At 46.0% G+C, this 13,515-nt stretch overlaps 1 protein-coding gene across 1 annotated transcript in view; it reads left to right on the top strand.

Annotated features, from left to right (window-relative positions):
* MDGA1 (MAM domain containing glycosylphosphatidylinositol anchor 1) overlaps window positions 1–13,515 on the top strand; it is a 154,386-nt gene that overhangs the window by 118,471 nt on the left and 22,400 nt on the right. Inside the window, exons 11-12 of the mRNA XM_054398519.1 lie at window positions 7,439–7,616; window positions 8,408–8,431. Coding sequence (XP_054254494.1) covers window positions 7,439–7,616; window positions 8,408–8,431 — 202 coding nt within the window. The remainder of the gene's footprint in view (window positions 1–7,438; window positions 7,617–8,407; window positions 8,432–13,515) is intronic.

Here is a 13,515-nt window from a genome sequence, read left to right as displayed (position 1 = left end):
ATCCCTTCCCTCCAGCCTGTCTGCTGCACCACACAGCTTGGTGTCATCAGCAAACTTGCTGAGGGTGCACTCAATGCCACTGTCCATGTCGCTGACAAAGATGTTGAACAACGCTGGTCCCAGGACTGATCCCTGAGGGACTCCACTTGTCACTGGCCTCCACTGGGACATGGAGCCATTCACAGCCACTCTTTGGGTGTGGCCATCAAGCCAGTTCTTTATCCATCTAGTAGTCCACCCATCAAACTCATGTCACCAGTTTGGAGACCAGGATATGGTGTGGAACAGTGTTGAAGGCTTTGCTCAGGTCCAGGTAAATGACATCAGTTGCTCTCCCCTCATCTATTAATGTTGTCACCTGTTCATAGAAGGCCACCAGGTTTGTCAGGCAGGATTTGCCCTTGGTGAAGCCATGCTGACTGTACCAAATGACCTCTTCACTATTCTTCTGTCTCAGCAGTGCCTCCAGGAGGATCTGCTCCATGATCTTACTGGGCACAGAGGTGAGACTGACGGGTCCATAGTTCTCAGGGTCATCCTTCTTTCCCTTTTTGAAAATCCGAGTTATGTTTCCCCTTTTCCAGTCAGTGGGGACCTTCCCGGACTGCCAGGGCTTTTGGAATATAATAAAGGTTTAGTGACCTCCTCTGCCAGTTCCGTCAGCACCCCTGGGTGTATCTCATTGGGTTTCATGGGCTTGTACACTCTCAAGTTCTTCAGATGGTCACGAACTTTATCTTCACTCACAATGGGCAGTTCCTTCTTCCGGTCCCTGCCATTATCTTCCATGACTCTGGAAGTGTGGCTAGAGCACTTGCCAGTGAACACTGAGTTAAAGAAGTCATTGAGAACCTCAGCCTTCCGCATGTCACTTGTCACCAGCTCCCCTGTTTTCTTTCTAAGGGCACCCACACCTTCCCTAGTCTTCTTTTTACCATTAATATACCAATAGAAATGTTTACTGTTCCCCTTGATCTCCCTGTCTAGATTTAATTCCAACTGAGCTTTAGTTTTTCTAACCAGGTTTCTTGCTGCTCGAGTAGCTTCCTTATATGCCCCCATTCTCGCTGTCCTTCCTTCCACTCCTTGTAGAGTTTCTTTTTGTGTGACAGCATGTCCAGGAGCTCCTTGCTCATCCAGGCAGGTCTCCTAGCATTCTTTCCTGCTTTCCTCTTCGTGGGGATACTTTGCTCCTGGGCACAGAGAAGGTGATCCTTGAATACTCACCAGCTGTCCTGGGTCTCTCTTTCTTCTGGGGCTTTGTGAGAAGACAGAAGCTCAAGCCAGCAGATCCCTGAAGCGATCAAAATCTGCATGCCTAAAGTCCAGGGTTGCAAGCTGGGGATATGTCCTCCTAGTTGCCCTGAGGATCTTAAATTCTATTGCATCATGGTCACTGCAGCCAAGGTTATCCCTGAGCCTCAGATTTGTCACCAGCCCTTCTCTTGTGGTGAGAATAAGGTCCAGCATAGCACCTGTTCTCCTTAGTTCCTCTACCATTTGGAGGTGGAAGTTGTCATCTATGCACCCAGATGTGTTGCCCGTCCAGCAGATGTCAGGGTGGTTGAAACCCCCCACGAAGACCAGGGCTTGTGCACGTGAAGCCTCCTGCTTCTGTTTCTGAGCATTTTTCATTTCTCTCTTCTCAAGGAAATTGCAGTGATATTATTTCTACCCATGGTACTTATCTCCTGGTGTCTCATTCTCCAGCAATGGAGAATAAATCTGGCCCTTGGATAATTTGCTCTCAATCTTTGATAGCATAAATGCTGTCATGCATAAATCCTGTCATTATCTTTTGCTTTTCTGATTGGCTGGTGGGGTTTTTTGTGGGTTTTGTCTGTTTGTGGTTTGGAGGTTGTTTGCTTTTTTTTTCAATTTTTTAATAAGTCTATGGTACCTACACTCTTTGAAGCTACCTCTCTGCAAGGCATCCTGTAGCTTTGGAAGTGCAGTTTGGGTGGAAATTGAGGGCAAGATATATCTACTGAGGATATTTTGTGTTGCAGGGCTCTGTGTTCATTGCAAGAGTTGTTACCGCTGCCATAACAAAGCTCAGCCCCTTTTAGTCCCTTGGATGGGGTGCCTGGGACTATCTTTCCTGGCCACTATCAGTTTAAGGCCACAGACACTGCCAGTCCTGTCATGTTGTATGATTTTTGTCTGGTCTTTGTGAACAATATGCCATTTGGAAGGGTGCAGCATGTCTTAACTGGATGTTGTTGGGATGAGTTCATGGCAGTTGCAGCTACAGGGGAAATCTGATAGGAGACGTTCCCTACAACCCCCTAGGACAGAGCTATATAATGTGTCCAGTACTGGTGGCAAACAGGCTGAACAGGTAAAAATAGGAGGCTCTTTCACATTTTGAGTGGTATGGATTCTCAGAAGAAAAGTACTCTTCTGCTGCTGTTACCTTCTTTTGGCCCCTGGACCATGCTAAAACAGGGTGTGTCTGCTCGATAAGAAAATGGGCAGCTTGGCTAAGACTGGATGTTCTTCTAGGCACAAAGAGATATACATGGCCTTGCACCTGCTGTTGCCAGGGCACTGAGCTTTGAAGACCACCTTAATTGCTGATTGCTTGAAGAGTGCAACCCACCCACAGGCAGTTGAAGATTATTTTGTCCATGTTATTGTGTCATACTTTGTTTAGATGTTTTAGAGATATCTGTTTCCTGCACTCATAGCTCCTGTTCTCATGCACACATGCTCTCCAAAGTGTCCTGACACGGATGAAAGCAAAGTGGGGAAGGGGTTCAGGCTAACACCCCACCTGCAGGTATGCTGGAGACAGCATTTTTATGTCTTGCTCCTCTGTGGAGCTGTAGACGGAATGAGGAAGAGGCTGCTGGAGGGAAGGAAGCTATAATGCCACACCAGCCTGCCTCTGTCTGCTGTCTCCTCTCCTTTCAGAGAGACCAGCATGGCTGGGATGGGAGCTGGGAGCTTTCCCAGTGGTCCACATCTACAGTTATCAGGTGAGGATGGAGTGGGAGTGCAGGCAGCTGCCCCTGACTCATTTGGGCTGCAGGAAAGAGCAGCTATGGGGAATTTGAATGAGGCTGAGAAAAAAAAGGAGAGAGAGTGATTGTGTGTGGAAAGGATTTGGAGGAGAGATACTGTAAAGCTCATGCACTGACCTGACAAAATAAGGAGTGGCAAAAGTGAATAGCAATACTAGGAAGCTGGATGCCCATAGAGCAGTTCCTTTGCTCTGATCAGCTTGTTGGGAAATCTACATGATTTTATTGTACTTTATTTCTATCTGATATTTGCAACAATTCCCTGGTGCTTGGTGATGAAACAGGTTTTTTTTCTAATTTCTCACTCAAACAAGCATGCACAGCTGCTTAATGTGCAGCTGGTTGTGAGGCCACGTGTGTGGCTATGCAGGTCACACAAAGTCCCAGCACAGGTAGGTTGTGAATTCATTGTGCTATTTGTTGAATAGAACTGCAACAGCTGTATTGACAGATGTGTTTATTAATATCATTTGGCTTTATTATGTGTTAGTTGACAAATTACCTGTCTTAAACATCATTCCGTCTGAAAACAACATCATTTTTTCCTGCAACAATCCACATAAGCAGAAAATGTGAATGTGGAGGTGTCATGCATTGGACCTCACTGCTCTGGGGGAATGGAATGGAAGCAGGGAAAAAGGGTAGTGTGACATCCTGCTTTTCTCTCTGAGGCTCTTGGTGTGTTCCTGGATGGTGGGACAAGCACTCTCTAAGCACTGTAAGACAGCTCAAATGATAAGATAGGGGACTGGGCAGACAATCAGAGTGTAATGGTAAGGAATACGAAAGGGCAGACCTAGTTTGCAAGTACTGGAGACTCGATGGCTAAATACACATGAATATGTGAGTGTGCTCTCCCTTGGTTGCTAATACTACTTATAAGTGGCAGGGGAGAAGGACAGGTTGCAAACTCTGCATGTCACTACACACATCCCATATGGGGCTAATTTTGTTCTTTGTAAGGTGTTTTTAGTCAATGTATTCTGCAGGAACATTCTCCCATCTGCAGTCTGTTTGAAATTCGCAGCCAGCTGGCAGAAAACGTGGATTTGTTTGTTTTTTTCCTTTCCCATCCACTTCCTCTGATTATTGGAAGTGAAAGAGGGTGAAGGCAGAGATGAAGCTGTGTGTTGCACTGTGCTCTTCTTCTGGCCCTACTGGTAGCATCCTGAACCTGGTGATGAATGAGCTTGTTGCATGAGAACCTTCACTGAGGCTTCAGCATCTCTAATAAGGTGGCCAGCATTTCACTGTCCTCTGTGCCTGTCTGTGCTTTATTAACTGCACCACAGCAATATTAAACTGGACTACTGGGCTAGTATTAGCAGGAGGAAGGAGGCTGAAGAGGAAATGGAGGGAAGAATGTACCAGGGTATGCTGGGAGAAGAGCATGCACAGAGCAGGAGACTTAGGGCAGCATCAGGTGATCGAAGTGGAGAATTGAAAAATGAGTACCTGCTGGACTCGTGTATGCATTTCTGCACAAACCTGCTGCTGGCAATTGAGGAGGCAAAGGATGTTTTGGGAGGGGGAGGCAGAGCCAGACCTTGGCAGTGATGTCTCTGTGTGCTGGACCTGTGTGCTGGACCTGTGCTGCTGACTGCAAGCCGAGACCTGCTTCATGTGCATAGAGTGAGCAGCTGGCTGAAGCTGCTTCCTTTTTCTCCCTTGCACTGATTTCATGCCCTTTAAACTGTTCTGGCAGCACATATGACCCTTTTTGCTGATTGCTGTAACTAACTCAGAGGAGACTTTTGGCCCAGGCTACTTTTCACCTAGCAGAACTGATCTTTCCATAGGCATTCTGGGCCAGTGCTGTTAGGATGCCAGAACTGTAGGGACTATAGTGAAGACGTGTAGAGAGCAGCTGTGCTGGCAGCCAGTTGCCATGTTTGTCCCTAGCATAGAGAGAGTACACAGGAGACAGGAAGAGTTGGATCTGAAGTATTTGGTGAAGGTAAAAGACCCTTGCAAAAATTTTCACCTTTGCTCCAAGAGAAGGTATGTGCTGGGCCCCAGCTGTGCCTTCCCCATTACCTAGTGATCCAGGTCTCTTCTGGGAAGCAGGACAGTTGCAACTCGTGAGGTATCTATGTGCCTTTCTTCATTTGTTTCACAGCCAAACCTGGGTGGCAGACAGCTATTTATTTGGTTAAACCCATGTGCCCCTGAGGACAGACTCATCCTGGGGAGATCTAAAGCTTTGCAGTCCAGACTGGAGGCTGATTTCTTGATGTGTCCTGGATTAGGTGATGTGGCAGTGTAGGTGGTTTGACATTGCTCCCAGAGGCTTTAGATACCCAAATTCCACCTAACTCTCAGCTGAAGTGGAATTTGCACTGTCTGAATCTTGTGCTTGGGCTTCTGTCTGACTCTCCATTTTGTTTCTCTTCTAAAGGTTATGTCTAGACAAGGGAAATGGCTTCTGACCTCCTCCTATTTACTAGCAGCCTTCACAGCACCCTAGCTCATGGCAGCTTGTGGGGAGGAGCTGCCACCAGCCCTTACCAGTCAGGTTCAACTCCCCAAAAAGGCCTATGCCAGGAGTTGTACTGCTCTGTGTGACCCCTCTTCTCCCAGAGAATTGAGGGTCTGAGTGCTAAGTGATCTCAGGTGAGACTGCTGCCACTGGGAGCCATCTCAGCTCTCGTTTGGTAGAGCAGCAGAGTGGAGGGCTGGCAGATGGAAGGGCTGAGCACTAGCCATGCCAGCTGGATCAGCACCCGGCTTGCATGCATGCAGACGGAGTGTTGCTGATAACAAATGAATCCTGGCAGCATCCCAGTGCTGAGTTCATGCTTGGTTCCCAGAGGCTCTGCCCTGATCCTGCCCACTACCTCGCAAGAAGGCAAGGAGCTGCGGAAAGGCAACAGAACAGTTCCTGGCCCTCTAATCTGTTCTGCCTGGAGGAGGAGGTGGATGCAGAAGGCAGATCCTCAAGCAGCTTGTGCCCTGATCTACTTAGGTACAAGAATCTCTATTAGGTAGAATTTGTAAGGCAGGTACAAACACAGGCAGCCACAGGTTCCTAGGCTCAGGCCTTATCACAACACAGTACCATGGCAGAATCTGGTCTCACATCGCCCCTTGACTTGGGAGCACTGTCCAAATTGTGGCCAGATCAACTCAGCTGAGAAACACCAATTTGTGAGTCCTGGCTATGTTGGAAATGAACAGGGCTGTTGCATGGAAAGCTCCCCAGCGGCAGCTCTTGTTTCTGAGTTTGAACTTGCAGTTATGTACCTTAGAGCTAGAGGCAGACAAAGAGATTGCTTGTTTTTACCAAGTGCCACATCTGCATTGCTCCCCTGCCTTGCCTTGCTGATGGCCTTCACTCCAGCCATGTCTTCACTCCATCTTCTTGCCCTATGCTGTCCAGAGTGACAGATTTGCTGTAAACCTTCCTCCCTGCATCCCTCTTCCAGTAATCCTGTAACTTCAGAGTTAATGACAAACACTGAGCCTGCTTATCAAGAGAACTGCCTTTGTGATGAAACCTGTCAGCACAAAGAATGTATCAGCGGCAAGGGAAGGCCTGGTATCTGGGACAGTGAATGCTGGGACATGGAAAGCCCTGCCGAAGATCTTTCTACTAGGACCAGCATTGCCAACATATCTTACCGCAAAGATCCAGGCTCTGCACAGCAGCAGGCAACAAATTGTATCTTCACAACGCAATCCTTGCTCTTGTCCTTCTCCCACCAAGCAAGTACAGCTGTGGCAGGGATGTTTCACTGAGATACATAATTCATCATTTTTAGCGGTGATGATTTTGACAACGGTATTTTTCCCATTGTTTACTTGAAATATCCCTGCTGCCTTAGCAAACTGAACGTTCATATTTTATGGGTCAACTCATTCCCCAGTGGGCATCAGAGAAAGAAGGAGCCTATGAGTGACTCCAAAGGACCACCGATTCAAACTAGATCTCTTGTTCTGGTCTATGGTGGCATCATGGGCTAGGATTCAAGGGTGGATTCTGTAGAAGGGTGCTGAGGAAGCATGGTGGTAGACAGGTCTCAATGAGGCACTAAATGAAATGCCACAGGGCTTAGGCAGCAAATGTATGAACTGTGCCACAGTGATTGTGAAGTGAAGAGTACCTTGGCAATGCTGCATACCTTGGTGCACTAATGGAGGTGAGTTGGGTTCATTCTTCCTTTCCAGGTTCCAGTTACCACCCCAGTCAGGAGGATATCATGGCTTCATTTCAGGGAAAGCTCAAGCTCCTGATCACTGATCTGTACAAGAGGTGGGAATTTTAAAACCAATTCTGCATGAATATCCCATTGATAAACCAGCTATACTTCTCTTTATAGGAAGAATAGGAGTAGGGTATTAGATGGCATGCAGCATCCCTCAGGTTTCCAGTTTCAGATTTTCATAACGCTGTCGGTTCTTTTTCTATGCAGCTGGCTCAGAGAAACACCATCCAAACCTTCATTCCTGTGCAGAAAATGGAGAAAGGCCTGTTGCTGGAGCACATCTTGCCCAACTTGAAAGTGCCTCAGAGCTATGAAGTTCGCCTGACACCCATCACCAGCTTTGGTGCTGGAGATACAGCTGCCCGCATCATCCGGTACATGGAACGTAGGTGTCTCACACTCAGTCTTGACTACAAGAGCAGGTCCGAGTCTCAGGTCTAGGGACATAAGCATGTGTAGATGTTGTCTTCCATGACCCTTGGGTGGATTTCTCTGCTCTACAGAGTTTTGAGGGCACAGTGCTATCACATTTCACCATATTTTAGCTGTTGCCATCAATGCAGAGCACTAGATAGAGATCTCTGAGGGCTAGTCTCTGCTCAGAAGCTGCAGCTTGCACTTTCTGCTCTGTGAGATGGTGAGCCCCAAAATCCCAGTCCACCATCAGACCTAACAATCCCACAACCCTATGATTTCTTTACTCCTCTCAGGAATTTGGAGCCTGTATTTCAGCAGAAAGTACAGATCTCCCTCCTCCTATGTTTGCAGTTTCACACAACACTCATCCTGTGGAGCGGCAATGTCTGGTGTCCTCAGCATAACTGCTCTCTCAAACTTTCACAGTTTCTAAAACTGTTGTGATATCCTTCACAGATAAGAAGCTTTGGTATCTAAGTGGGTGCTATGCCACTTAGAAGCTGGGTTCCCCTGTGTAATCCTGAGATCACCGCTTAAGTGTGATTTTCTTAAGGTTTGTTGCTGCTTGGATCAGAGTCAATATCTTGTTCCATCGCCAAGGCAGACACCGAGCACTACTATTTCACAAGGGTGCTGCTAGGACACTTATGTATCTATGACCTTTGTTGATGTGTTTGTTTTATTTTCAGACTTTGAGTGTGATTTGCAATTTGAGGGAATACTAGCTATTCTGACTTGGTTTTCTGTTTCCTCTTCCAGCAATCAACTATCCCAACCCAACAGGTAAGCAACAAGACATTTGTATTTTTGTTTTGAATGCGTGTTAGCCAAGTGCTCCAGCAGATGAGGCAAGCTGGAGTACACAGCTGACTTTGTCAAGTACTTTTCCTCAAAAGAGGATGAAGTAGCACACACCAATGCTTCCAGCAAGTAATGTTATTTGTTGTACCTTGAGTCATTGCCAGTAGATATACGCCAAAGATGCCTCCTACTTACACCTGACATCTTTGTGACTTGATAGGCTGTGATGCTGAATCTGCCCTCCATCTAACATTAGCAGTCTGTATCCAATAAGTAGGTTATTAAATGCTTCCCAAAATGCATGTATATGTTCCGTCCTCTTCTGACCAGGAAAGATACCACTTGTTATAACTGCAGGCTGGTATGGAGTAGTGTCCAACTCAGATCTAGTTCCTCTTGCAAACTTCTTGAGCACAGTTCCTTTCTTCTTCCCCTCCAGTGTCATCACTATTTACTTGACCTTCTGGTCGTGACCTCTGGTCACAAACTCTCTTTACTTAGCACTCAGACTACTCACTAATTCTGAAAGAAGTCTTTAATAAGTGTGTGGTGGTGCCCGTCAAGCAGAAAAGAAGATTTCTGTTGTGCTGTAATTAGTGGTGAAGTGATCTTCAGGGGATGAAACAAAGTCCTTTTGTTTTGATTGTTCTGTGTAAGCCCAGGGAACACTCTTGGGCAGAGATGGGCAGACTACTTGCTGGTGCTTCATGAGATGCAGTTGGTTCCATGTAGCTGTTTTTTCCCCTCCCTGTTTCCAGCTGCTGAGTCAGCATTCAATCTTTCTATGTATTGGTCTGTGTATGTGTAGGCAAGTGCTACTTCTGCACTGAAGGGAGAAGTGGGAAGGAGAAGCCATAGTTGGGCAATGGCAGCCAGGAATCAGGATATGGGGTTTTCTTGTTAAGGAGGCCATGAGTCATTCACTCTTGCAAGTTCACACTCTAAGGATGGTTTGGTGAACCATATTGGGCTTGAGAGTAGGAGCTTCTTATAGTCAGAAGGATATTATGTCTCTAATTTCTGATTTCTTTTACTTTGCTTTTCCCCCACTTTCTAATCCTCTTTAAACATTCTCCCTAGAAGACTTGCTGGGGAACACTGAATATGTTGCAGGGGATCCACTCCAGAATGTGTCCCTCAGTACTCGCTGAAGGAGGCAAGTGTCCCAGCCTTCAGGTGGAAGTAACAAAATCTGGCCTTTTTCCATTTGCTTCTACAGTACATAAATCACTGGTAAAGCTAGAGCAACCTCGTCCTAATTGTGTCAGTCTTTTGGGGTCTTCATAAACTGACCCTTCTGACTCCTTGCCTGGGGATGCTTTGGCAGCTTGGCTGAGGCCAGAATGATTGCATGAAAGTTACACGTGAAGGATAACTCAGCCACATTTGTATTTTCACACAGAAAACTTCACTTGAGGTTTCTCCTTGATACAAGTCACCAAGCCTGTGATTGATACTGAGACCTCTGGGTGATGCATCAAGATCCTGCCCAGTGAGTTCATGCCTTGAGATTAGCTTCCTAAAGTCAAGCACAGAAGAGGCTCTTAGCTCTGTCTCCAGAGCACATCTCAGTAATCAGGTTCTTGTCCGAGTAACATGGAAATGCCTGCTACTACCTCTTATTTTCCCAATTTCCTCATTACCTCCATCCCAGGGAAAAGGGCTGAAACAGGATCGCAAAAGTTAGGTTGCCCAGCCAAATTCTGGGAGCAAATATTGAGAGCTCTTAAGTGAAAGGCAAAAATTAAATGATTAATGCCTCTGGCAGCCTGATACAAGGGCATGCACAATGGTGATTAATTTACAAACTCTGAGAGTCACTTAATACAATTATTTCTTCATGCATTTTCTCTCTCAGCCTAATAAGATGTTAATGACATTGGGGTGGGCATGCGTGCGGTGTGGTTACAGAGCCAAGTACTAGGGTTATAAAGCAAAAGCAAAGTAAAAGCAGAGGACGTGAATAAAAGACATTGAGAATTTCAACTATTTAGAGGTCAGCAGTAAGACTGACTGTAACTCTAAGGTATTACCTTAAAGATCTCCTAGAATAAGTGATCGTTTTAAAGTCGAGACTAAATTCCAGCCCTAGGGAATCTGCTGTGTCCTTCTTACATCTCACTTGCAATTTCATTAGGATATAGGCCTCACTTCCTAACACAAACCCTGCAGTGCTACCCCTCAAGCTATTCCAGCTCATCAGCAGTGGATGGTTTTGTTTCCCTTGTTCTAGCAGATGTAGCCTTGCAGCCTCAGCATTGAGGGCAATAAGAAACATATGGGATTGTTGTTAGTTTTTCACTCTTGGCCAGTAAGTCTTACCCTTCCTTTTCCTGTATCTGCAGTGTTGCTGTGTGTGGTGTTAAAATATTTTGGGATCATGGTCAAGTACAGTGGGTGGTCATCAGTAGCCGATGCTGGGTTTTTTTCAGTTACCCTGGATGATTGCTTACTGTCTGGTGCTTGTGTGTACACTTCCTGATAACATCTTCTAGTCCAGAGGAATCTGAACCCGTTGGCCCAGTATGAACCTATGTGAATGAGATGTGAGCCTGGTGTTTAGTTTGGATCCCCAATTTTTGCCCATTTGTCAGGAATATGTGTAATGCAAAGGCTAAAAAAGTGACTACCACCAATTCCTTGTATCGTAGTGGCAAACAGAATTGTCTGGGCTGTGTTATCCCCTTGTCACAGATGAATATGTTAAAGCAGGGGGCAATCCAGTATGACCCAGCCAGTTATGGGTATTGTGAAGCTTCATTCCAATACTGGTTATAAATGCTTTAGAAACTTACCACAGAAAAGTTGTTAAATGCTGTTTCTTAGATCCCAGCACTCTTTGAGGTCACAATACAGTTTTCATTGTCTTCATCTAGATGGAGAAACTGATCTCCAGAGAGAAAGTGATAACCTGTGGGTCACACAGCAGGATTGCAACAGAGCTGAGACTCAGAGCATGGTCCCCTATGGTCCAAGCCAGTTTCAGTCACCAAACCACAACTAAATGACAAAGGCAATTTTATTCAAGTGCATTCCATTTGCTATTCATCCATGGTCCACAGCTAGAATAGAATTACTATTTTTTGCATTCATTTGGCAGCCAGAATTTTGGGACCAGGGATAGCTTCTCCCTAAGGACTTGAAATGAAAACCTCCATTATGTTTCTCAAGAAGGCAAAGCAACGTGAAATGCTAATAGCCACAGCAGAGGGTCTCTCTCCTGGAGGTGCAGGGAGGTGTCTATAACCAAGAGCAAATATCCCTGCACTTTGAGTTGCTGCCACTGCAAAGCTTGCCAAGGAAATCTGTTTGGTGAAGACAGCACTAACTCCAGTCTTTGAAGAACCAGCTCCCCTGCCACCTCCACCTTGCCTCTAACAATCCAGAGAACAACTTCTGTGTTCAATATTTAAATTGGTTGTTTAATTTTTAAACAGGAAGCTTCCTTTGCACTGCAGTGCTGAGCCAGGATCCTTGGCAGATGATGTGAGTCTGCAAGAAGGTTTGCTTCACATAGCTGAGATCAACAGTTAGATCACTGCTGTGGCCTCTGAGACACAGCAGTTCATTTAAAAGTTTCCCTTTCATTTGGATCTGCTAGGTTTCTTCTGGTAAGCCTTGCTAATAACCATGGAGAGGTGACATGCTGGTGGTGTCCCAAACCACACTTAACATCTCCTGCTTACTCTGAGCACCTCCTAGCTAGAAGAAACACCAGAGCTTTGCCTTCCTGTGACTTGCTTTAAACCAAAGGACCAGGAGTCAGAGCACTTGCGTTCTGTTTCCAGCTTTGTCACTGCCTGCTGTGATGTTAAACATGTCTCTCTATACTTCCAAGCATCTGATTCCTCACGCATAATGCAGAAGATACATAGGAAGAGACATTGCTACCTCATAAAGATGTCTAAAATCTTCATTCATTAGTTGTAAAGTGCCTTGAGGTCCCAAGGTAAGCAGTGGCAATGTGCTGTAGTTATAAACTCTTGCATAACCAATGGTGTTGCACATAAGCTTGATCCCATCTGCAGTGCATGAGACCCTTTTCTACTTTATGCCCTCTGCTGAAAGTGTTGTGTTCTGGAAGTAGCTATATCTGTGTGAGAGGAGAGGATGAAGTCAGGGCATTAGAAGAGTTCTCTTCAATTAAAAGGGGATGAAGTTTGGCATTAAAAGAGTTCTCTTCAATCTTTCAAGTCTTTTTCTCTGAGTAGTTTTATCACATGGTTTTCTGGGACTTCTTACAAAGGAAACACAGTAGTCTATCAGCTGACAGGACCAGTGCCTTGGCACTCTCCTTAGTCCTCTTATCTCACACAGCCTTCCCTGATCTCTGCCTGAGATTGGACTTTCTCCTTAGTTTGCCTCTTTGGTTTCTGTGTCTTGTCCTTTGTTGGACAGTTGCCTGGTTGGACTTTGTGTTACAGCTTTCTGCTCTGCTTTTTTCCTGAAAGGTGTCACCCTTCTCTTCTGAAGGTCCACATGCAAAACAGAGGTGAAAGCCATCCCAGTCCCTTTGATTGCAAAAGGACAGTCATGGTGGATAATGCCATTGTAAAAGAAAATTTTTGCCTTCTAACTGCAGCTGGCAGTTTGTGGAGCTATGCAAATGTTTGTCTTAAGTCCAGTGAAGAGAAGGCAGGAGTGTTACACCAACCTAGCAATATCAGAAAGCTTGTGGGCTCCAGACTCTCCTCTGACGACCAACAGATGTCACATACAGCCATGAACTCTCTTCTATTGGCCATGAGGGTTGGGGAAGGAACCTCAGAAGCTGCTTTCACTGTTTTCTCCCCTCCGTCTCCTTGTGCTGGGGATGAAAGAGGTCTCCCCATTTCATGTAGCTGCCCTGCCTCACACCTTACAGGCATCTGCCCTGACATTCCCCACTCCTCCCTCCTTCTTCACTTCCAGCTGCCATGTGCCCCCCTGTGCGGAGCAGTAGCTAATTTGGATTAGGATGCTAATTAGAAATGAGAGGATTGAATGGAAAGCACTTATCCAGGGTTAATCAGCAGTTAAGTGGCCAGCCCAGCCAACCTCCCAGTGGTTGTGGCTGAGCTGGCAGG

Source organism: Indicator indicator, chromosome 2 (genome assembly GCF_027791375.1).
Source record: "Indicator indicator isolate 239-I01 chromosome 2, UM_Iind_1.1, whole genome shotgun sequence".
NCBI lineage: Eukaryota > Metazoa > Chordata > Aves > Piciformes > Indicatoridae > Indicator > Indicator indicator.
Note: the sequence above shows the minus strand (reverse complement) of the source record. Positions and strands in the feature narration are given on the sequence as shown.